The sequence below is a fragment of the Mercurialis annua genome, linkage group LG8, assembly GCF_937616625.2.
Source record: "Mercurialis annua linkage group LG8, ddMerAnnu1.2, whole genome shotgun sequence".
Classification (NCBI taxonomy): domain Eukaryota; kingdom Viridiplantae; phylum Streptophyta; class Magnoliopsida; order Malpighiales; family Euphorbiaceae; genus Mercurialis; species Mercurialis annua.
In genome coordinates this window covers 38,855,169-38,880,082 of record NC_065577.1, presented here as the reverse complement: position 1 = coordinate 38,880,082, position 24,914 = coordinate 38,855,169, and the positions used below count along the sequence as shown (strand labels likewise).

The 24,914-nt window shown below is 31.4% G+C and overlaps 3 protein-coding genes and 1 long non-coding RNA gene across 4 annotated transcripts; 2 read left to right on the top strand and 2 right to left on the bottom strand.

Moving 5' to 3' along the window:
* The first annotated feature begins 4,406 nt into the window (after positions 1 to 4,406).
* LOC126662190 (uncharacterized) lies at positions 4,407 to 8,267 on the top strand. Its single transcript, XR_007635703.2, has 3 exons — positions 4,407 to 4,839; positions 5,255 to 5,381; positions 8,184 to 8,267. It is a non-coding gene; the product is annotated as an uncharacterized LOC126662190 (long non-coding RNA).
* Positions 8,268 to 8,831: 564 nt separating this feature from the next.
* On the bottom strand, positions 8,832 to 9,665 carry LOC126662051 (uncharacterized). The gene is made up of 3 exons (XM_050355937.1): positions 9,449 to 9,665; positions 9,044 to 9,365; positions 8,832 to 8,931 (listed from the first exon to the last, which is right to left on the bottom strand). The coding sequence occupies exons 1-3, from the start codon at positions 9,663 to 9,665 to the stop codon at positions 8,832 to 8,834; spliced, it is 639 nt and encodes a 212-aa protein (XP_050211894.1).
* A 6,008-nt stretch (positions 9,666 to 15,673) lies between these two features.
* Positions 15,674 to 16,749, top strand: LOC126661463 (B3 domain-containing transcription factor VRN1-like). The gene is made up of 3 exons (XM_050355317.2): positions 15,674 to 15,778; positions 15,864 to 16,334; positions 16,410 to 16,749. Exons 1-3 carry the CDS (start codon positions 15,716 to 15,718, stop codon positions 16,680 to 16,682), a joined length of 807 nt encoding a protein of 268 aa, XP_050211274.1. The 5' UTR covers positions 15,674 to 15,715; the 3' UTR covers positions 16,683 to 16,749.
* A 6,256-nt stretch (positions 16,750 to 23,005) lies between these two features.
* Positions 23,006 to 24,910, bottom strand: LOC126662049 (ankyrin repeat-containing protein BDA1-like). The gene is made up of 3 exons (XM_050355936.1): positions 24,891 to 24,910; positions 24,055 to 24,631; positions 23,006 to 23,908 (listed from the first exon to the last, which is right to left on the bottom strand). Exons 1-3 carry the CDS (start codon positions 24,908 to 24,910, stop codon positions 23,069 to 23,071), a joined length of 1,437 nt encoding a protein of 478 aa, XP_050211893.1. The 3' UTR covers positions 23,006 to 23,068.
* Positions 24,911 to 24,914: the final 4 nt, after the last annotated feature.

Genomic DNA, 24,914 nt, shown 5'->3' with positions numbered 1-24,914 from the left:
ATTAAAATATGGTATTAGTATATTTAGAAAAAAAATATGTCAGTGATATATTTCTTTATTTAGCTCTCATTTGGAAATATTTAATATTTAGTAATACTCATAGGGCCATTAATTAGAGGATCAATGTGGGAATGTCATTTGACGTTTAGTCTAATTTGTTAGGAGTAAAAGTTTGTTTTTTTAAATTCCTATAATAATTTTATCAGATTATATTAACAAATCAATTAAATATTACCATACGAATTAAAAAAATTTAAATTTAAATAAATAAATATGAATATGATTGTGATTTGTAAGAGTGTCCAATATCAATTAAGAAAAATATATTAACAACCAAATAGAAAACCTTACCATATTATTGTAGAAAGAAACAGGATAGGAATATAAAAGAGACAACTATGAAAATGATTGTGAGAAATAGTAAACTGATATCAAAATTTAGAAAATAAAAATGAAGATTGATGGTTAAACCTTATGATTGAATACTATATTATGAGCAACTTTTCTCAATTCCTGCATAAAAGTTATTAATTAAGATATATCATTTGATATAATTAAATTAAAAAAAAATCAAATGACTAAAGAACATTGCAAAAGAAATTATAGTCAATACATAAAAAAAGTAGAAAACTTACCTTGAAATCTATCAATTGTAGTTTAAAACCCTATTATATATTCTTTTGATTGTTAGGTTACATTTGCTTAGCATTTATTACATTAAATTTTGGTTTTATGTAGATTCAATCATTTTGGGAAAAATGCTTCAACAATTATTCATACACATTCAATATTTAAAATTTTATAGTTTTCAATTATAGTGTAGTCTTTAAATTAATTAGTTTTAAAATTTTAAGTTTACAATTGATAAATGAAATATATTTTACATAAAATTTATATTACCTCCACCACTGGAATCTTTAAAAATATTTAAACCAATTTGATATAAAAGTGAAATATGGAATTGAGAAGAGAATATAAAATGTAATAATAAAGAGATGAATGTGCAATTGTTTGTTTTTTAACTAAAACAATTATTAAGTTTCTGTGGCCTATTTATTTATTGTTATATTTTATAAAAATAGGTTTAATATAAGAAAAATCTTTTCATAAATTTTATATCAAATTCAATTGTTTTTTTTTAAGGAAAGGTCCATATGGATTGATAATTTAAGTCATGTCATCAAATACTATCATTAACATATGTAAAATTATTGGTAATTAAATTAGTAACGTTTTTTTTAAGAGAGCTATTTATTTGATTTAGTCAATTATGTTTTTTAAGGTAATTATAGCCAAGAAATTAAAGTGAAAACATGAACAATTAAGTAGTCAAAATAATTAGCTACATTTTATTTAGGAAAGTAATGATCAGAATAGTAACCATATAATATTTACAAATATAATAACCATTAATGTAATTGGTAATTGATTATTATTTGAGTGTTATTATTTGTTTAATATTACTTGACTAAAGAGTTATGTATCTTTAATAAATCTTTGCACCAATAAGAATTATTTTCATAGTTGGTATGTCTTAGGTGTTTTTATACTTTACAATCCATAATTTAAAAACACATATCTTAATCATTCTTTTCCAAATTTAATTTATCCGATTAATAAAAAAATAAAAATATATTGAAATAATAAAAAATAAAAAATAATTAAAAAAACTAAACTGTAAAAATATTAACTTAAAAATATTCCTTGCATTCTAACTTTAAGAGAAAAAATTTATAAAAAGAATTTTTATTAACTAAAATCAAAGTGTTGGATGATATTTCTTTTATGGCAAGATATTAATGCATTTATTCCATGTATCTTAATATTTAAAGAAAGGAAATGGAGAGTTAATTATCCGTTTAATACACTTAGCATTTGTAGAAATATAATATTTATATCAATTACTATAATTAATAAGGAATTAGTAACGTTGCTTAAAAATGACAATTGCAGAAATGTTATAATTAGAGAGCCAATTATTCAAAAATTAGCATTTATAAAAATACAACATTCATATCATTTATAAGAAATTAATAATATAACTTTTAAAAAATATATATAATTAGTTGTTTATGTTGATTGTACCTTTAAGGTTTTAAAAAGTTCAACTATGCCACTTAATGTAAACTTCTTACTTAATTTGTTAATCGTTTGAACACCAATTCTTTTTAAATAGAGTTTTTTTACAAATTGAATTTTATAAATTTAGAGACAGCAAAATAACAACATTTTAGATAGAATCACATGTAATCTAAACTAAAATGTCACATTTAATCAAAAATTGTAATAAGCTATAGAAATGTCTATCTAGAATTGAGGTATTATATGCAAAAACTAAACAATCTTTCTTGTTACAGCAAATGATGAAATTCTCCAAGAAAAAACTCATCTTCTCGTCTTCTTCAACTGGAAATAGTTTTCAGCTCCTCATCTTCAAAATATGGCACTAAAATCTTTCAATATTAATATATTTTTGCCAGTAAACATATCTCCATAAATTTCTCAACTTTTCTGGAGAGATGGAACTGACACATAGCTGATGCTGCAGTTGTTGAAGGGTCAAATTATGTAGTCGCTATCTCTGCAATATACAATTCAGATAACATAAAGAAACTTACCATTTTTCCGATAGTAAATGCGAGAATGCTTTAAAAAATAAAAAAAACGTCAAAAAACATATTATTCACATATATATATATATATATATATATATATATATATAAATTCGAAGAAAAATAATAAAAATCAAAAGATAACCATTATCATCGGTATTCTACTCGATGGATAAACTACAAACCTATATCCATGTAAATGAAAACTCATCTTCTTTCTTTCCATTAGAAAATTTAAATCCACTTAAAAGAGTAAAAAACAATTTGTATTTATCTCTAACATATTTTCTACAAATAAAAATAAAATGATGGAGTAAAAATACTTACAATCAGTCTATTTATACTAATTTGATGAGGTAGATGAATAGGCATGGAGTAATAGTTTCGGTTCAATTGTCTCAATAATAACTATAGGAGTTACTTTTTCTTATGAAATGGAAATAAATGAGAAGGTTATATTCTGTAAGCCTTAAATTTTAATGTCAATGTGAAAATTGTAACCAAAAAAATATGTCATAGACAATTAAAAAGGAAAATAATGAAAATCAATATCATTAAATCTTAAAAAACGTAAATAGAAGCCTAATATTTAATTATCAATTCTTGCCATATTTTGTTATTTTATAACTATACATAGATATCAAAGAAGGAAAAATGAGAATCAATACCATTAATTAAATCTTCAATGGTTACTCACTTACTAATATAATTTTGAACAAAATAATAAATTATTATTGAAAAGAAACAAACGCAATAACTGAAAGTTTTAAAAATTATCAAAATATAAAAAATTAAATTAAAATAAGATATATTGAGTATATAGTAATTTGATAAAGGTCAAATTGTAATTTCGTAAATGTCAAATTTTATTTAATATGCACATAACCGAAAATATTAAAGAAATTAGAAGTCATTGTTTTTACCTTTTGTAGATTTTAATTTTCAAAATTAGTAGTAGGTCATTAATTAGAGAGTTAATGGTTTTAAAATATTAATAGAAATAAAAATATATGAAATGTTACAAGTCAATTAATTTGATTGGAAATAGGAATGATGAGAAAACATATTAAATGTAATGCCAATTTGGAAAACATATTAAATGTAATAAGGAAATATAAGTGCCACTTGGCATTTTAAGGAAAGAAAAATATTGAAAAATCTATGTGGAAATGCCACATGTCAACCATAGGGAGAAAATGTCCTGCTTTATATATATATAGTAGATAGTAGAAGTAGATAGAGTATAATTATCAGCAATTCCATAATATACAATCATAAAAAAAAGTATGATATGACCCTTAAATTTTAGTTGCTTTGAATATTTTCATCCTTAAAATAATAAAATTATCTAATTTTTCTAATTTAAAGTGCTATTAAAAGTCAAAAATACAAATAGAGTAAAATTAACTGTTTTACAAAATTAGGATACTATTAAAAAAAGATCTGTAGTTTTTCAATCTATTAGCCTATTTTGTATAAAAAGCTCATTATAATTCGATTTGATTATATATCACACTATTAAAGTGTAGTAAATCATAACGTATTCATGAAAAAATATGTCAAAATTCATTGATTGAGAGGGTTAGAATTATTTTTCATATTAGTAAAAAATATATTCTTATAAGTTAATTATATGAGTGTTATTGTAAATATTCGAGGGAAATAAAAAATGATAAAAGTTATATAAATATTATCAAAATTACAAAAAGATAATAAATTCACTTTGCATGTAGATACATATTTCAAAGAAAAAGAAAAAACTTTTCACAAGCATGCAAACAAAATAGGGCTAAGCACACAAATCACTCAAATAGTCCTTTTGTTTTCAAAAGTACATCACCTATTAGAGATATGCAAAAATCTCTCAACAAAAAAATTAAATTTTCATAAATATCTCAAAACCAAAAGCACGGAGGTTTATTATTAAAATAGGACAAGTTTGCCCTTCCTTACTAATTTCTTAACCAAATTTAAAACAAAACGACAACTCATCTCTTCTTCTTCTTCTTCCTTTTCCTTCACCATCCTCTCTCATCACCGTCACATCATTGCCGTCGTTCAGCCGCTGCTTCATTCCGCCGTTACTTCGTTCCGCCATTCCGCCGTTATTCTGTTTCTCCGTTACTCTGTTCTGCATTTACTCCGTTCTGCCATTCCTCCGCCCTGCTATTCCTCCATTCCTCCGCTCTGCATTTCTTCTTAAAATCGACGCTGAGCCTCTGTTTTGGTGAGTTTGTACTTCTAAAAAAACAAAATTTCATTTAATTAATCTTTTTATGTTTTTAGATTTTGTTTTATAGTTGAATTTTGCAATTGAGAAAGTTTTAGTTTGACAGAGAACTTTTGATTTAATAGTTAAATTATTATTAGGTGAATTAAAATTGAAACCAATTCACTAAAATTGAGTGAGTATTGGTGAAAAGGGAATATGAATTTTAAATTGTCTTGTTAATTAGTTGAAAAAAGAAGAGAAGGAATTGGTGCTTGTTGGTTTTCCTTAGACATCTATTTTGCGCATTGTCTTCTCATTTTTATGTTGCCATTGATACTTCTTAATGAAAAATTGCTATAAATATGGCAACCACATTTCTATTATATATGAAGTTTGATTTGTTCATTAATAACTTGGATCCCTTTTGCAGGACTTGCCAAGCCAGGCCCTGTAATGGAAACATTCGGCTCAGATGAACTAATGTCACGTCATGTGAAATTGGATGAAGTTATTATTACGATGGTGCTTAAATTAGAGCAAATACGATGAGTTTTATGGTGTATTCGTTAATTTTGGTATCTTTATCTTGAACCATTGCAGTTTGATGCAAGATGCAATGTGTTTGATCATTGTTAGGTTGATATCAATGCAATTGATTTGGATCTTTTTGTGTTTATAAAATTATTGTATTCTTAAAGCATTTTTCAGTCCGGAAAATGAACCTGAAATGATTCTGGAATCAACTTGATGTTAACTGTCTAAAAAATAAAATCATTTTTAAATTGAAAGTGCATATTTTTCTATGTTTGTATTTTTAACTATACATTTAACATATTATAGTAAAAATATTTTAACATATACAATTGAAAATAGAATTGAAGTACAGTTGATTAAACTAATAATCAACCTAATATAAACTGAAATTGATATGGAAAAAATAAATTTAAAGCTGATTTCAAATTTATATTAAAACAAATTATAACAACTAATATGTAAACAACAAAATTAAAATAAATAAATTTTAACAAAGATAATAGAAATAATTAATATAAAATGAACCATACATATTTTTCTCTAATTATTTTATTTAAAAAACTATACCGAAGGTTTATGAGGTAATAAAATATAGAGTTGATAATAAGTTGATTTATGGTTATAAAAGTATAACATAAATTGATAAAATATATATTTTAAATATAAAGTTGATTCATGATAATATAAATAATATAAATATCTATTATATAGTTGGCAATGACTTGTCCCATGATTACAAAAACACATGATTAACTCATTTCTATTGATATTTGATTTTTTTGCAATGGCGAAGAAAATAATATTGTACGTGAAATAAAACTAAAAAAATTAAAATGAAATTGAGACAAAAAAAATATACATTAATATTTGATTAATCTTATATTGATATTTAGTTAATATTTTGTTGATTTTAGGTTGATTTCTGGTTGATTTTAAATTGATTTTAGGTTGATTTTAGGTTGATGTTTGGTTGATCTAAGACTTATGTCGACAAATTAGTTTAAGTTATAAATATAGATTTATTTAAAGCTAATGATGGAGGAATGATGTTGCTTTTTCTTAATTGTTACAATTTTTTTCTCTTTTGGTATCAATTAGAATCAATCAGACATGATAATACATAATTCATCACCATTTCTTTTTTTGATGTACAATTTATTATCATCCGTGAATAAATTTCCAAATTTCCAATCAACTCTTAATTACTATATATATATATATATATATATATATATATATATATATATATATATATATATATATATATATATATATATATATATATATATATATATATATATATATATATATATATATATATATATATATATATATATATATATATATATATATATATATATCGTGTTGATTTCAACTGTTTTAATGAGTTTTATTTAATATGTTGAAATTCTTCTTTTAAAATACATGGTATATTACAATTTGACTCAGCTTGATTAAACCAACAATCGAACTCATTTAAATCGGTTTGATTTTTTTTTTTCTTTAAAATCTGTCCAATTTTGGTTTTGGTTGATTATCGATTGGTATTCGGTTGACAGTCGGTTGATATTTAGTTGATATTCGGTTGACTTTAGTTGATTTTTGGTTGACATTTAGCTGATTTTTGGTTGACGTTCAGTTGATATTCAGTTGATATTTGGTTGATTTATAGTTGACATTTAGTTAATTTTTGGTTGACGTTCAATTGATATTCAGTTGACATTTAGTTCATTTGTAGTTGACATATATTTGATTTTCGGTTGACATTTAACTTGGGAAAATCACAAAATAAAAGTTTCAACATATTAAATAAAACTCATTACAACAGTCAAAATTGACGCTTGTCAACCATAAAAAAGGGAAAATGGTAATAATAGTTTTGAACAGTGTCGCGAAATAAAAATGAAAGTCAATTGGTTGATATTTGGTTAATACTTAGTTGATTTTTAGTTGATATTTATTTTATTTGGAGTTTATTATCATTAAATTAAATCTTTTTTTAATAAAATAATTTCTCTTACGGGTACACTCTTATACATCAAAAATTAAAATTCTTTTTAACTAGATGTAATATTTAATAATTAAAAATTGATTTCAAATTTATACGCGATTGATAGCAAGTTACAACAATTAAAAAGGTAAAAAATATAATATAAAAGAATTTAAAAACATTCGATAAAATTAAAAAAATGTTTAATTTACATCACAAACCTAAATATAAAATTAAAAGTTAACATAAAGTTGACCAAAACAAAAAATATATTTTTCCAAAAATTCTAGCTTCATATCCTTCTTCTGTAAATTTTTCTTACAGTGGTCCAAACCTTCCAACACTCTCATCTTATTTTCCAAACACAGAAAACAAAACCTATATTATTAAAAGTTAAATGTGTGATTTCTGTAGGTTTAATGGCCACTTTCGAAAAGCTGCAAGAAAGGGATGATAAGAACCTTATGCAGTTATGATTTCATCAGTATTATTATGAAACGAAAAGGATTCAAAAAAATCAAACAAATTAGAGGAAAGTCAAAGGATGAACAACTGATAACAAAAAAATAAGTGACATTATTCCAAGCCCCTCCATTTTTAGGATCAAACTGCACAGTCCAAGTAAATCCAATCTGAGCCTTCTCAATATCCTTATTTTCAAATATTACATTAGAAACCTATATTATTAAAAGTTAAATGTGTGATTTTCAGAATCAAGCAAGGGGTAAAAGACACTAAATATCTGTGGAAGGAGGATCTACCCATTTAATGCCGACAAATGCAAGTCCACCATAAAGAGAATTTTTTTTAATTTGAAGCGTTGTTCTGATAGTAGTAGCATCGATTATAGTTCCGTAGCACCGACGCCATTTGCAGCAGTAGTCATTGATTTTTGGAACGTAAAAGGCGGTCGTCGGAGCATAAGCTAGATGGTTGCCGTTGTTTTCTGAGATTTGACGAAAGGTTATCGGTTGATGTTGATGATTGCGGCGTCGTTAGTTGTTGTTGGAGCATAAATGGAAGTCATAGGCGGTCGTTGGAGCAGGAAAAGGCGTGGATGGCAGTCGTCGGAGCAGGGTAGGGCGTGGATGGCGACGGTGACAGAGATGTAAAAAAGTGAGGTTGAAAGAGATTTAAATGGAAGGTTGAGTCACTGAGAATGACGATATAATTAGGGGTAAAATAGGACTAAATTTATATTGAGGTATAAATATAAATCTTTAAAATGTTTTGAGAGATTTCTGCATAAAAATATTGTATGAGTCACTAATGTATACTTTTATAGAAATTGGGGTATAGAGTGTAATTTCCTCAACAAAATAACTTACTTTTTTTTGTCAATCACCAAAAGAAGCAAATATATTGCTAATAGAGAGATACACCAAACAACTCATAGGCCCAGAAACTAAAAGGCCTAACTAAGCACAAAGGAGGACAAGCCCTCGCCCAGGGGAACAAACCAATATAAACAGGCAAAACAACACTAAGCCACTTCAGGCCCTAAGCTGTCTAGCCTAGCTCCAAATGCCCCAGAAGAAGGACAAAGCACTACAGTAAAGAACAGACACAAAATATAGCCATCACTGACCAATAAATCAGAGCTCAGCTAGCTCAACATCTCATCTCAATGCTATTTTTCACTCTGTTAAAGACAAATTCTTTTTCTTGTTGAAGATCAAGTCATTCCTTGCATACCAAATTTGGTAAACTGCTGCAGAGAAACCAATTTTCCTGGCTTTAGCAGCTTTAAATTTTCCTCTCCCTCTTCTAGTAAAGAAGCTAACATCTCTATTCCAGCAATCGGGGCTTATGTGAAATCCCAAATACACTAAAACTTTCTTCCAAATCTCAGAAGAATAAGGACAGGAAAAGAAAAGGCGTCTAGTTGTCTCAATGGCTATATTACAGAAACTACATTTATCATCAGGGACAAACCCCCATTTAAGAAGTTTATCTTTTGTATTAAGCTTGTTATTAAGTGCCAACCAAGTAGTGAAAGAGTACCTGAGCACGTTTCCTGCATACCAAATTAGATGATGCCTGTTAATTTTGCTTTTGTTGGGTAGTAGCTGCTTCAGACACTACTGGTTGAGAACAGACCATTTGGGTTAGGCCTCCAGGAGATCTTATCTCTATTAGAATTGGTTTGATAATTAGACTTAATATAATCCCAAGCTTCTTGAGTGCAAGTGTCAATAGGATCTAGCAGGTTCCAACACTGATCTTTTATGCAGTCTGAAACTTTATTTGTCTTAGGGATTTCTGAGTTTTTAATACTAATCTCGGGGAATTTTTCAGTAACAGACTTGCCATCCATCCAAGGATCAAACTAGAATGAAAAAGAGCTACCATCTCCTAACTTGTATATGAACATGGTATAAATGACTGACCTTAACTTGAGAATCTGGCCCCAACTTCATGATGCATTGTTTGGCTTAACTAATCTCCATAAGCTCATTCTCTTTAAGTTAATTGTGGTAATCCACTTAGCCCAGATAGAAGGCTTCTGAATGACTAAGTTCCACACATGTTTAGTGATGGCAGCAATGTTACCTAGCTGGACATGCTTAATCCCTAGGCCTCCTTCATTCTTCCTGCTGCAGACAATGTTCCAATTTACCAGACCACCTTTCTTACTGTCATTAACACCAAACCAGAGAAAGTTTCTGCCGATAGACTCAAGCCCTTTAACAATTGACTTTGGCAGGATGAATAGAGAGCACCAATAGACATTCATGCAAAGTAATACTGAGTTGATAAGCTGTAGTCTGCCTGCATAGGAGAGATTCTTAAAGGTCCACTTGGCAATTCTAGCTGTGATCTTAGAAATCAACTCACTACAATGGGATTTGGACAATCTAGTGGCTATAAGAGGAACTCCCAAATACTTGATTGGGAGACTCCCTTCTTTAAACCCCATGATATCTAAGATGGCTTCTTTATTACCTGGATTTCCATTGAAAAAACTACACTTTTTGCTCTATTAGAAAGGAGACCATACACTTTAGCAAATTTATCTAAAGTGGCTTTGATGACCTTGATAAAGTTCATATCACTCCCACAGAATAAAAAGAGATCATCAGCAAATGAAAATTGAAACAAGTTCATTTTCTTGCAGTTTTTATGGAATATAAATTATTTGGATTGCCCTATCTTCTTACTCATTAGTCTGGTGAAATACTCCATGCACAACATAAAGAGAATGGGAGAGATAGAGTCTCCCTGTCTAAGCCCTTTCTTTCCTTCAAAAAACCCAATAGCTTCATCATTAACCATAATGAAAAACTTCACTATCCTGATGCAAGCCATAAGGATTTCAATGAATTTACCAGGAAATCTAAAACCATATAAGACCTCTTCCACAAAATCCCATTCAAGAGAGTCATAAGCTTTCTGAATGTCTATCTTCATTGCACAAGAACCTCCATCTCCTCTATGATAATTGTTAAGAATCTCATGAGCCACAAGAACATTATCTGCTATGCTTCTTGAAGGGATAAAGGTAGATTGAGTGTCTCTAACTAAACCACCAATGACTTTGCAGATTCTATTAGTGAGGACCTTAGAGATGCATTTGTAAATCACATTACAGCATGCTATTGGTCTGTAATCTCCAGTAGTTATAGGATTGTGAATTTTAGGGATCAAGGTGATGATGGTAGCATTAACTTGATTAAGCATTTTCCCTAAATTGAAGAAGTCTTTTATAGCCTTGATTATATCAGATCCCGTAATATTCCAGCTCTTTTTAAAGAAATCACTTCCATAACCATCAGGGCCACGAGCTTTGTCTCCATTAATAGAGAACATAACATCCTTGATTTCAGCATCAGACACCAACATATCCAGCATCTCTATCTCCTCACCTGCCAGGATCTTACCTTCCATAAACACATTGTGGTCTACATGAGTCCTCCCTGGTTTATTTGTGTCAAGAAAGTTCTGATAGTGATTCAGAATTTCTTCTTTAATAACTTGAGGGTCCTCAGTAAAAGAACCATGTTTTAGAGTAAGAGATCTAATTCTTTTCTTGGTCTGTCTTTGCTTAATGCTATTATAAAAGAACTTGGTGTTATGATCACCTAAGTTGATCCAGATAGCTCTTGACTTTTGTCTCAGAATATCCTCCTTCCATCTAATCATTTTATACAAATGACTACTACAAGCTCTCCCCTCTTCCTGCAAAATTTGATTCCCAGGATCAAGATTCAGATTCTCTTGTAAAGAATTCAGCATGCTTCTAGCATCTTCCACTCTTTTGGAGATATCACAGAATTCATCTTTGTTTAGCTTTCTAAGCTCCTTTTTGAGAGCCTTCAACTTGCAGTAAACTTGATACATCTTGTACCCAGATACATTTTGATCCCATGTATTTCTGACTATCTCCAAAAAGTTATCATGCTTGCACCAAGCATTATAGAATTTAAAATAAGATTTTCTATCAGGCAGGGGAGTTTTCAAGGTAACAATCATAGCTGAATGATCAGAGATTCCAGGGGCGAGCACTTCATAGAAGATGTTTTCCCAAGACTTAGCACCTTCTTCATTGATGAAACACCAGTCAATCTTTCTCCAGACTCTACCCTCTCCAATATAATTGCTGCACCAAGTACAATTAGGCCAACATGACTCATTTCATCTAAGTTTGCCTCCCTAACCCAATTTTGAAACTCCATGGCAGCTTGAGAGTATATCATTGCCTCCCATCCTATTCCTATTATCCAGAACAACATTAAAATCTCCTATCACTAGCCATTTTCCATTCATCTGATTCCCAATAGCACCCATACTACTCCATAAATCCTTTCTCTCAGAAGCAACATAAGAGCCATAAACAAATGTGCACCAAAAAACTTCCTTATCATGCTGAATCTTACAATGAATGTGTTGCTAGTGAACTTCTGCCATAGTCACTTCAACTTCATTCTTATTGAAGATAACCCAACTTCTACACATTTCAGAACTATCATAGTTCAAGAACACTTCCCAATCATGTAACTTCTTTTTTAAGTTTTTCCAGACTTTCTCAAAATTATTCCTGTTAACTCTTGTTTCAATAAGGTCTATGACTTTCAATTTTTTTTTATCGGAAAGATAACCTCTGACTGCTTTAGGGGGTTATTAATTCCCCTAACATTCCAAGCTCCTAATATTTAGCAATGTTAGGGGGCTTGGTAGGATTCCTGCCTTTCCTACCTTCCCCAATAACTCATACAGTCTTACAAATGCTACTCTTCTCACTCACAGAATCCACAACAGTATCAATATTCAAGTTGCCAAAAGGATTAAGGCTTACCTGAATATGAGGCATTTCCTTTTTTCGAGTTCCAGATGAATCCTCAACAACAATCTGCTCTATAATATCCCTTCCTCTTGAATTGGACTTTGCTGCTTCACATATAGGTCTTCATTCATAATAGGCGTAACTTTAGCACTCTCAATCTTCTTAGGCATAATTCTGTAATTACTATTGGAATGACCTAGTCTATTACACTTAGTGCACTTTTGAGGCCTCCACTCATAATCAATCCTCTGGCTGAACTGGTTGCATTTTTCATCCTGGAGAATGACATTTCCTGGGAAAACACCTGTAATATCCATTTCTACCAAAACACTAACAAAGGAGAGTTTTGTTCTGTTGACAGTGCATTGGTCACAGTATAGTGGAGATTCCCATATACTTCCAATCTTACTAAGCATATCCGAAGTCCAAAATTCCCATGGTAGACCAGGTAGTTGGATCCATATAGGGATAGTTTTGACAGCAGAGGGATCCATCACCATTCTTGGATGCTATTTCTTGAGCATAAATGGTCTCTAATCGAAGGTGTAAGGTCCAGTCCCCAAAATCTTGTCGCATTGTTCCTCACTATCAAATTCAAACATGAACATAGAAGCATTCACTTGTAACATTCAACAGACCTTCATTACCCCATCTGTTCTTCACAAAAGAGGAGATCCTTTCAAATTTAGGGAATAACCCATAAACACAGCTAATCAATGCATTTTTCCATCTATATTCTTCCTTCGCTACTTCAATTGAGTTGAATTGAACAATGCGATCACCATCCTTAATGGCAGGAGGAATATACTTCAATTCACTTTTCAGGGTTCTTGACCGATTATCCTGGAACAACGAACTCCAATTCTTAGGTTTCTCGATTGGATCTCTCAATAATTCTCCTTCATCTGTCTTCCCAAGAATTTCAAGAACAACATCCATAACAGGTATCTACAATTTCGCAACTGGATTCACATTGTGAGAATCTTGAATATTCTCCAAATGAATTTCCACTTTCTCTAGTCCAACAGTAAATTCCATCGGAGTATTACAATCACCATCTTCCTTAGTCAATTGAGTATGTGAAACCATCTTCTTCCGAGTGTTCCTCTTCGCCATTGGCTACGGCGTGAAGAAAACGGTTATTTCTTTCTAGTGCTCAGAGAGAGAGAGAGAAAGAAAGAGAAGGAAACGGTTAAAAAAAAGGAAATCTATTTTATTCTGTTTCAATATAATTATTCTTGCTTAAACTTTATATTTTTATAAATAAATAGGTGTAGTAATTTAATGATTCATTTAGACTCTTCATGGCCTCCATTTCTTGTATTTCTGGAATATTATGTCTATTTCTTTTTCATTAATCATATGATAGTTATAAAATTTCTCATAATATGGTTAAATGAACAGATTGCTTTTCTACTTAACTCTGGAAAATTAATTTCCTCGGACTAAGAATAAGACAGTGATCCATTGTTATTAGAAGTGAGGGCTGAAGAAAAAAAAGGAACAAGAGATTGGATGTTTTCAAAAAAAATTAGAGTAAACATTTCATTTTTTAATATGATTAAGATTTTTATTTGGAATGCTTAGAGAAAAAAGTTTTTAGCATTTGATTTTTTTATATTTTATCCTAAAATTTGTTCTACTATATTAATATCTATTTTTTTAATAAAAATATTTTATGTACTATTTTTCTCTCAAACAATTTATGTGCAATCTCTCTCTTATCATTTTTTTCTCCAATTTATTGCCGTTCTACTCCATTGCTCCTCTGAATTCAATTTTACAAAGTTCTTTTAGTTTTTGGTCATTATAACGATTTATTTTAATTCCAAATCTAAAAAAATTGCTTTAAAATTTTTATGAACAATTTTTTTCTTTCTCCCTCTGAAAATGTTTATTTTAAATCGTGATTTTAAAAAAAGATCAATAAAAGCAGTTTTTGATATTGACTATCAATGTTTATTTCAGTTTGAAATTAATTACAAACCATTGTTTCAATTTCAAATATAAAATCTGCAGAAAGAATGATTTTATGTAGAAAATTGTGTTTTGATTATCATAATCGTATCATAATATTACGATAAGGTTAATAACAAAGTACGTAAAAATATTTTTTGTATTATACGGTTATGATAATATTATTATACAATTATGATAAAATTTATAATAAGGTTTTGATAAAGTATGTAAAATAATTTTGCATTATACGGTTATTATAATATTATGATACATTTATGATAATATTATCATATAGTTATGATAACATTATGATGAAATATGTAAACTAATTTTACATTATACGGTAATGATAATATTATGATATGTTTATGATAATATTATAATAAGATTATGATAAAAGTTAAGATATCGTTATGATAAATTACATAGAATAAAATTGCAGAATAAAATTTTATTTTATAATATGATAATTATGTTATGATAACGAAATTTTTGGACACAGAGGGTAAAAACAAAAAGTTAAAATAAACATGAGATGTTTTTAAATTTTTTTATTGAGATAAATAATACAAATACTTATATATTTTAGATAAATATATAAATTTCCTATATATGTTTGTAATAATATTTAACCTATTACTATCTCCCATGCAAAGTGATGATATATATCAGGCCAACTTTAATTATACCAATCAATTTTTCATATCAACCAAAATAGCCAGCAAAATCTTTTTTATACATGAGCAAGTATAAAGATTGATGATGAGCAAGTATAAAGATTGATGAAACTGAAAACTTGTTCTATTTATTTATAAAAAAGATTTTTAAAAAATGCAGAGCTAATATACATGCTTAAGCAACATAATTAATCACCATAAATGCATTTCTTATTTTCATAGTCTATACTAGTATTAGGGTAAACCTTTCTTCTCTTTCACGCTACTTAATATGTATAGTCAATACAAGTAGGGTAAATAAATGATCCATCAGTAAGTGTAGTATTTAATGATTATTGATATGACTAATCTAAATCAAATTAAATACCCAGACCCTTCATATATATAGATGGCCTTACAAATTATTGATGAACATATTTTTTAACTCCATTGAAGAGCTTTTCAACAATGGCAAGCACACCTCGTTTCTTCAAGATAATACTTGATCGGACCATTCGTGACGAAAAACTTGTAAGTAGAGCTTGCCCTTTTTTTTATTATTTAATTTAATATGAGCAACAAATATTTAATTTCTTCATTTAATCTGTTTTTTTAGGGTATTCCAAAGAAATTTGTTAGATTATATGGTAAGCATTTGTCAAGTCATGTAGTACTCCTTAAGGTATGCAATGGTGAATCTTGGAAAATAGAGTTGAACAAATGCGACGACGAGATTTGGCTGCAAAACGGTTGGCAAGAATTTGCGGATCGCTACGGGTTAGCACACGGGCACTTGTTAGTTTTTGAGTTCCATCGAAAGATTACTTCTCAATATTTTAATGTGCTAATATTTGATAAATCTGCTACTGAAATTGACTATCCATTCATCCAAATTGTCAATCTTGATAATGAAACTGATCTTGAAGAAGAATTTCAAGAACCAACCGAAATTATTGTAAGAAAACAAAGATTATACGCTAAGGAAAAGCGCGGAGCGCTGAAAAAAGCAAGTGAAACGTTCAAATCCAAACATCCATTTTTTATGAGTGTAATGCAACCATCATATGTGCATTCTGAAGATAAAATTGTAAGTATCAGTTAATTCCTTCAAATTTTAATATTTTTTATATTTTTTTCGCTATTTTTACGGTTTCTTATGCAGACTATACCGGCGAGCTTTGCTAGGAAAAATTTTAACAAGAAGAATGGAAATGCAATCTTGAGAATTATGGATGGAAAAAGGTGGCCTGTCAAACTTTATATACCAAATTTTGGAAGCAATAGAAAAGCAACTGCAAAAATATGTCAGGGTTGGAGGGTTTTTGGTGAAGATAATCAATTGGAAGTTGGTGATGTTTGTGCATTTGAGCTTATTAAAGGAGCTGAAATTACATTTTTAGTTTCTTTTTTCAAGAATTGTGAACATTGTTCATAATTTACTTTCTTGTGTAGAGGCAATGGTGTAATGGATGGTTTCGAAAAATTAAACTTGATTGCAGTAATTGGTTTGATAATTAATGTTTGGAAAACCTAATTTAAACCATCTAATGAATAATCCATTGAAAACAAATGCAAATATAAGAAATCATTAGAAATAAAATATATTAAATATAGTCATACATATAAATTCGAGTTAAATACTTTTTAAATCCTATTTTGATCTTGGTAGCTAATTGGGAAGGTGAATTGCCATATTTTTTAATATCTTGTAAATAATGTAAGTTCAATTCACCTCTCTTTTTGAAAAGCCTTCATGACAAATAATATTTGACAACGCAATGGACTAAACTAACAATATTTAAAAAATATAACATATATTGCAAAATGATCCATAACTGTTGATAGATTAATTCTTTATATCTTAACAAAACCACAGTTAATTTTTTTTTTATCTGATCATGAGGTGTCCTGAATGGGTTCCAACTATGAAACGACACCTTTAAGTCTTCCACATTCAAACTAATCCCCACTCGAGCCGGGTAAAAACCACAGTTAATTTTTTTTTTTGATCTGATCATGAGGTGTCCTGAACGGGTTCCAACTATGAAACGGCACCTTTAAACCTTCCACATTCAGATTAATCCCCACTCGAGCCGGGTAGGTCCCTTACGGGAGGCAAAGCTCTGGCCCCAAGTTTTAAACGGCTGCATACATGAGTACGGTTCGAACCCGCGACCTCACTTAAACTAAAAGAGCGCCTTACCAAAAAACTGCATCAAATATAAATATTAATGAGATGGATTACCAATGAGCTATAACTCAAATGGTATAAGCGCTAAGCAGCAAACTGCTAGGTCGTGGGTTCGATTCCTCCCACAAGCACTCCCCCCTCTCCAAATTTAAAAAAAAAATGAGATGGATTACAACAGCATCCAACATAACTGTTGTGCTTATAGAAAGGCCAATTATGGCCTATATTATGATTTAGGTCTCAATGTCTATTTACACTATGCCACCCTGCCAGGTAGCATTTCTAGCTTCATTTCAGATGATATGTGGGAGTTTCACTACCACATATGCATAGATCTTTTGAGTCTCTCTGATTTTGGGAGAGGAAGAGAGAGGATGTGTTTGTGTGAATAAAATTCTAATTGAAAAAATAATAATTTCATGGGGTACCCAGTGTAATTAAAAGATCATGTCGTGTATTTGTATAATTATTTCCCAAAAGTATGGTAGTTTTGTAAATCTCCCTATGTGTCGATACAGTCGGTCTGAAAATGCATGGAATGAAAAATCACGACTGCCACATTTTTATGCAAAGACTTCTGCCAATCGCTCTCCGTGAGCTATTACCGAAGGAAGTGTGGGAGCCTTTAACAGAGTTGAGTATCTTATTTCGTGAGTTAACTTCCACGTCTCTAACAGAGAAAGATCTAGATCGTATGAGGCTGGAAATCCCAAAGATATTGTGCAAGCTGGAGCGTATTTTTCCGCCCAGCTTTTTTGACTCCAATGAAGACGACTGTCTCATTTAAATGCGAGTGGTTCGACCCAGCGCCAAATTCCGGCACAATTAGCAACAAAAAATATAACATGGTTGATATTAATAACAGAAAGAGATACAATAAGTATGAACCATTCATCTTAGCCGAACAGGCCGACCAAGTTAATTACCTGCCATATCCGAGTAAAATAAGGGATAAATTAAATTGGTGGGCAGTTTGCAGGATAAAGGCGCGATCGGAACTTGACATGCCCGATGGGATTATCTCGGCCTTTCAAGATGAGATAGAAGAAAATCCTCTCGTTGTTGCAACGGACGACAATCTGACATGTTTGGCTGATCAAAATGGAGTAGCTGAAGAAGATGCGTTGTTCGTGCCTCCTGAAGAACAAACAGAATTAGATGAGTTCATCGCAACCTCATCAGACGAAGATGAAAGCGAAGAACTTTAGTTGTGTACAGTAGATTTTATTTATTAATTAGATTGTTTCTTAATTATAGATATGTTTCTGAATTATATTATTCAAGTGTACTTTTTGAATTTGAATTCATATTAATTATTTGTTATATGTTTCACGTATGGGTGTATAATTGTATTGATATAATATGTTGTCTAGTTGTGGAACAATTAAGCTTGACATGTTTACAGGTATGAGAGGAAGAGGCTCATGCAGAGGTTCAGGCCGGGGATCAGGCCGAGGACGCGGACATGGAGACCCTACCGAGCCTGATGTCGAGGAGCAGCAGCAGGGGCAGGCTGAAGGACCTGTTCAGCCTCTGCAGCAGCGTGAGCCTGGCGAGCCAGCAGCTATTCTAGACGACCAGGGTAGGGCGATGGTTCGCCCGGACCGTAGCAGGTTACATTATAATTTTTTAGTTTTTGTATATTGTAATATGTAATTGAATGTGTATTGAAAGTAAATTATGTTTATTAAATCATAGGACATTGTTGCTGGACTCTGGGCCTGTTTCTAGGGCTATACGGGACATTTTCAGACAATGCTGGTTCGAGACTGGATCAACATGGCGCTTTCTGACAGCGGACCAGAGAGAGTTCTATTTTCAAGAATTTCAGGTACTTAAATTTTCAGTTTCCTATATTTAAGTTGTGATTTTTGTGAATTAAATGCTAACTCGCAGCTCATGTTACTACTTTTGCAGATAACGTTTTGGTGGGATACGTCGGCCTACAACGAGGGGCTTATCAGACAAGTCTTTATGACCCACGCAGCCACTCGGTACAAAGATAATATCCACAAAATGAAGAAGTTGAAAGCTAAGCACACGCAGCCACTTGGTACAAATATAAATAGGCTTGAATGCACCTCTCATCTTTGCTAGCTTCTTCAATACTTAAAGGTTCAACATCAGCAAGAAAACATAATAAATTCATGTCATCTAACCTTTCAGTTTCATTATAAATGTCTTCAAGATTTCGATATCTCCTTGGCCTGTCACTTGAACCTGATGAAGGTGATGTTGATGTTGATGTCTGGGATGAAGGAGTTGGTGAAGTTGGTGGTGTAACTTCAGCTTCATGAACTATTGGTTCTTCATCTTCAAAGTAAGGCAGGAAATCATACGATCCTTCCTTTTGTGAACTCCAGTCCCACGATTGTTTTTCATTAAACTCGACATCTCTGCTAGTCACTATCTTTCCGTTGTCAGGATTGAACACTCTATAACCTTTTGAGTTCTCATCATAACCAATGAAAACAAACTTCTCACTTCTATCATCCAGCTTGGTCCTGTGTTGCTTTGGAACATGTACATAAGCAACAGATCCAAAAACTCGCAAATGGGACACACTAGGCTTCTGTTTACTCCAAGCTTCTTGAGGGATCACATCTTTCAAACTCTTAGTAGGACACCGATTTGAAAGATACACAGCACATGCAACTGCTTCAGCCCAAAACTCTTCTGGCATATCTTTACTCTTCAGCATTGATCTCGCCATATTCAGAATCGTTCTATTCTTTCTCTCTGCAACTCTATTTTGTTGGGGTGATCCTGGAACGATCAAGAACCTCCGAATTCCATGCAACTCACAGAAACTTTTAAATTCATTAGAAGTAAACTCTCCTCTTCTATCAGTTCTCAAAGGTTTTATCTTATAACTACTCTCTTTCTCAACAAGAGCTTTGAATTTCTTAAAAGAATCAAAAGCATCAGATTTATTCTTTAAGAAATAAATCCAAGTCTTTCGAGTATAATCATCAATGAATAACACAAAATAAGAACTTTTACCAAGTGATGGAGGATTAATTGGACCACAAACATCTGAATGAATAAGCTGAAGTGGCTTGGTAGCTCTGGAGAGGGATTGCTTTGGAAAGCTCTTTCTTGAATGCTTTCCAAGTAAACATGCTTCACATAACTGTCCCGGATGATCAATAACTTTATCCTTCACCAATTTCTTTCTTCCTAAATCTTTCAAATTTTCAAAGTTCAAATGCCCGAATCTCATATGCCAAATCCATGATGTATCTTCCACACAAGCTTTCATACACATAGCTTCACCTGCTTTCATATCTAGAATGAACATTCTATTCTTTGTCATCGCCACTTTGGCAATAAGATTACCATCACGATCCTTAAGTCATAGAGTACGCCCTTCCATATTAATTTTACAATCATTCTTCAAAAGCTGACCAATACTAAAAATATTGCTTTTCAATTTTGGAATATAATAAACATCTTGGAGAAGTTTATGACTGCCATGTTTTGTCTCAAATAAAACTGTACATTTTCCATGAATTTCCACCCTTGTATCATCGCCAAATCGCACATTGCCACTAACTTTAGTATTGATTTCCACGAACTTGCTTTTATCTCCAGTCATATGATTACTGGCACCATTATCAAGATACCAAGTACTCTTGTGAGTTATAGTTTCTTCCTTACTAGAAAAGAATAAAGCTTGATCTGTTTCATCATCTTGGCGTTCTACAAGCTTTGTCTCCTCTTCTACTGTTTCATTTTGACATTCCCAAGAATAATGACCATACTTACTACAAGAGTAACACTGCACTCTAGTTTTATCATTTTTCCTTTCATATACTCCATAATTGCTTCTTCCTCTTCCTTTGCCACGACCTCTATAAAAAATTTGATTTCTATTTTCATTGAAAGAGTTTTGTTCGCCTCTTCCTTGACCACGTCCATATCCACGACCACGGCCTCTTTCACGGAGTTGTCCACGACCACCTCTACTAGAAGAATCACCTCTTGATTTGGTAAAGGATTTTGTTAGCAAGGCTTGATCAACATGTTCTTGTTTTCCACGATTCATTCTTTCTTCATGCGCACACAAAGATCCACACAATTGATCAATTGTCATGGTCTCAGTGTCTTTTGACTCTTCAATGGCAACCACAACATGATTAAATTTCATATTGAGAGATCGCAAAATCTTCTCAACTACACGAACATCTTCTATTCTTTCTCCAAGTCTCTTCATTTGGTTAATTACCACCAACACTCGTGTAGTATAATCTGATATGGTTTCACTCTCCTTCATAAAGAGTATTTCAAACTCAGCCCTTAGAGTTTGAAGCCGAACTTTCTTTACTTTCTCAACTCCCATGACAGAGTTTTGAAGAGTCTCCCAAGCCTGCTTCGAGGTAGTATAATAGCCACTTTTTCGAACATATCATCATCCAAACCTTGGTGAATGATTGTGAGAGCACTTTGATCTTTCTTTCTCTCTTTCTCCAAAGCATCTCTTTGGACTTGATTTAATGCCGCCTCATCTTCGACCGGCTCAAAACCATTTTCAACTATATCCCACACACCTTGTGAACCAAGACTAGCTTTCATTCTATTTGACCAATTCTCATAATTGGTTTTAGTGAGTTGTGGGTATTGAAAAGAAAAAGAATTCCCTCTCGATGACATTTCGCTATTATGGCTCTGATACCACTTTGTTGGAAGATGGTAGGCCCTTTAATTAAAATACTCACAAAATACTCACACAATAGAAAAAAGAGAAAGCAAATATATTTAACTCTTTGTATTTGTAATTGCTTTTCTTGATTTGATATGAAACATTACATACCTATTTATAGTACTTTGTAAATCAACGTATACAAAGTTTATTTAACTTTAGCTTAATTACTATAAAGCTAACTTATAGATTTAATGCAAGTAACTTCATAACACATCCATAACCTAACACTTAATACATGATAACTTAAACTAAGTTTTATTAATTACGTTTTTTAGTTTAATTCATTTCAAGTTTAACTTATAACAGTTCAATGTGTATGCATGCGCACTTGGAGATTTTTGTGTTTTTGAGCTGGTTGATCAAGTAAATATGGAGATCAAGGCCTCAGATATTTAGACATGTTATGTAACTTTTTGGCAAGAACTTTGTTGCCTGCAGGCTCTTTTATTTGCTGTTCTTGGAAGTTTATATGTATTAATTAGGTTAAATTTGAAATTCTAACTCTGTTAATGTTTCCCACTAAATATTATGGAAAAACTTGAATGGTGCCAATTATACTATTGTTGATTAGCTGTATATATTACTGCACCAAATATCTTTCAAGCATCAAAGAGAAACCAGAGAAAACAGAGTGATCTCACCAAACATAATGAATTTGATATACAAATAACTATTCGATATTTATACTTTTACATTAATTATTGGTAAATTCATGTATCGATTTTTATAGTAATAGGAAAATAAAAAGTATTTTCATTTTCTAATTTTTATAATAAATAATAAATTAAAATATAAAATTAAAGAGTCACCTTACGAGCCACTCATAATAGTATAACAAGTGGAATTATTGAGTTACAATAGATGTTTGCAATTCTACATGATAAACTTAATTCAGCTCATAATTTCTCTAATTTCACGGTCAAAATCAGAGTTTACATTCATCAGTATGGTGTCTTAATTGAAGACTCTTAAATACCTTTTTGTATCTAGTAATGGAACTTTCCATGGCCGCCCCCTTGATATAGAGTAAAAAGCTAAGAACAATAATAGTGATATAAGTGGAGTGAGCTCTACCAAAATCTCCATAACGTGGTGCGATAGAAGAGATGGCAGTGGTATAGCACAAAACAAGTGGAAATACGAGGAAATTAACGTTAATACCGCCGCCAAAAAGAAGATCATTAATTTTCGCTATCGAGGCGTAAAATGTTACGGTGTTTAACGCAGCGAACAACCACCATTGAGGCACAGACATGAGAGAAGTGCCTGTATTATTATCCACATTGTCGTTTCGAACTGCAGGGGAAGCATTTGGAATAAGGCCCCCCTGCGAAAGGCCGCGAGGTGGACTAAGAACAGCTTGGTACGTAGCTGTTGCAATCAATACAGCAACTGTGATTACTCCCGAACGATGTTCATCTGAGATTCGCAAATTTTTACGGAAATAATTGATTACCCTTTTATCAAAACTTGATATCTTTTTCTTCAAGTACTCTGCACTGCCGTAATCTACATGATTCTTATTTTGTGCAGCCGCTGATCGCATGTTTTCAATTTCCTTTATCTGCATGTGCCCCTGTTGCTGTAGAATATCCATAGCTGTTAAACCTTGTGAGTTTTTAAGACTCAACAAAACTGTCGACCCGTCTTCATTGTTTAATTTTCGAAAAGGGAGTAAACGATCAATACCAACAAGAAGAAAATCAGGCATAAGTAGCAAAACTGACGGTCTATATTTCAAGTCGTTGGTTAAGAGCCTGACCACCTGCAATTTGTACATTGCGACATTAAAACATAGGCATGAAGGGTTAAAGTTTGAAAGAAAAAAAACTATAGTTCGGCAACCACAAAAATATTTAACCAGAGTAAGTAATTACCTCTAAATTATAAAAAAAATAAAAAAGTAATTACCTCTATTTGATTCTTGAGACTGGCAATATGCAATATAGTGTTGCCATCCATGTCAGCCCAATTTTGCACCACGCGATTCCCAGTATACTCAAGCCAATTAACAATGGAATTTATAGCTTCCGTTCTATCATTTTTGGATGCAATGTGTAGTGCAGTTTCTTTATGGTCAGTCACATCTTCAATAGAAGCAGGACAGGCAGTCAAACATGCTGCAACAAGATCCATATCCCCTTGTTCTACTGCTATATGCAGCGGAGTTCTACCCATTTTTCCTTTGACACGCACAAGATGCCCGTCTTCATCGATCATCTGGATAGCTGTTTCATAATTTTTTCGGTAAACAGCTAAGTGTAGAGGACTGAAACCATCTTGGTTTAGCTTCCTTCCGAATGATGGCTTTAGTCTTCTTATTTCCAATGCGAACTTAGTATGCCCTTTGGATGCAGCTGTATGTAACGGAGTGTTGAGAAATGGTGTTTGATCGATGTGATCCAATATACATCGATCTTCTTCTATAGTTGAATACAATGCATGGATGTCTCCCTGTTCAGCTGCCATCTTCAATCTTTGGTCGGTTCTGAAGAGTAAAAAATCATGCTAAGTATTATGATAACTACTGTTGGAGCCTGAACCTAACTGTTTGACCTTTTAGGGTGACTTGATTAGTTGACAATATAATTTTAATGCCATAAGAACGAGAAATTCTTCTTTGAACCTAATTCTCTATATAAGATTATATATGTCTTGAATAACAAGTGTGGAGAAAATTTTACATTATAAAGATACATGAATAGAATGTGAAACATATAAGTAGATAGAACTGGCTAATCCATTACCTTAACGTTTTGACTAACATATGA

Coding starts and splice junctions, on each gene's coding strand:
- LOC126662051 (XM_050355937.1), bottom strand. CDS start 9,665: ATGGATGGCAAGTCTGTTACTGAAAAATTCCCCGAGATTAGTATTAAA. Junction 9,366..9,448: donor CTGGAGGCCTAACCCAAATG/GTCTGTTCTCAA, acceptor TTTGGTATGCAG/GAAACGTGCTCAGGTACTCT. Junction 8,932..9,043: donor GCAGCAGTTTACCAAATTTG/GTATGCAAGGAA, acceptor TTTATTGGTCAG/TGATGGCTATATTTTGTGTC.
- LOC126661463 (XM_050355317.2), top strand. CDS start 15,716: ATGGCAAGCACACCTCGTTTCTTCAAGATAATACTTGATCGGACCATT. Junction 15,779..15,863: donor CCATTCGTGACGAAAAACTT/GTAAGTAGAGCT, acceptor CTGTTTTTTTAG/GGTATTCCAAAGAAATTTGT. Junction 16,335..16,409: donor TGCATTCTGAAGATAAAATT/GTAAGTATCAGT, acceptor TTTCTTATGCAG/ACTATACCGGCGAGCTTTGC.
- LOC126662049 (XM_050355936.1), bottom strand. CDS start 24,910: ATGTTAGTCAAAACGTTAAG. Junction 24,632..24,890: donor ATGTTAGTCAAAACGTTAAG/GTAATGGATTAG, acceptor TTTACTCTTCAG/AACCGACCAAAGATTGAAGA. Junction 23,909..24,054: donor GTCTCAAGAATCAAATAGAG/GTAATTACTTTT, acceptor TACAAATTGCAG/GTGGTCAGGCTCTTAACCAA.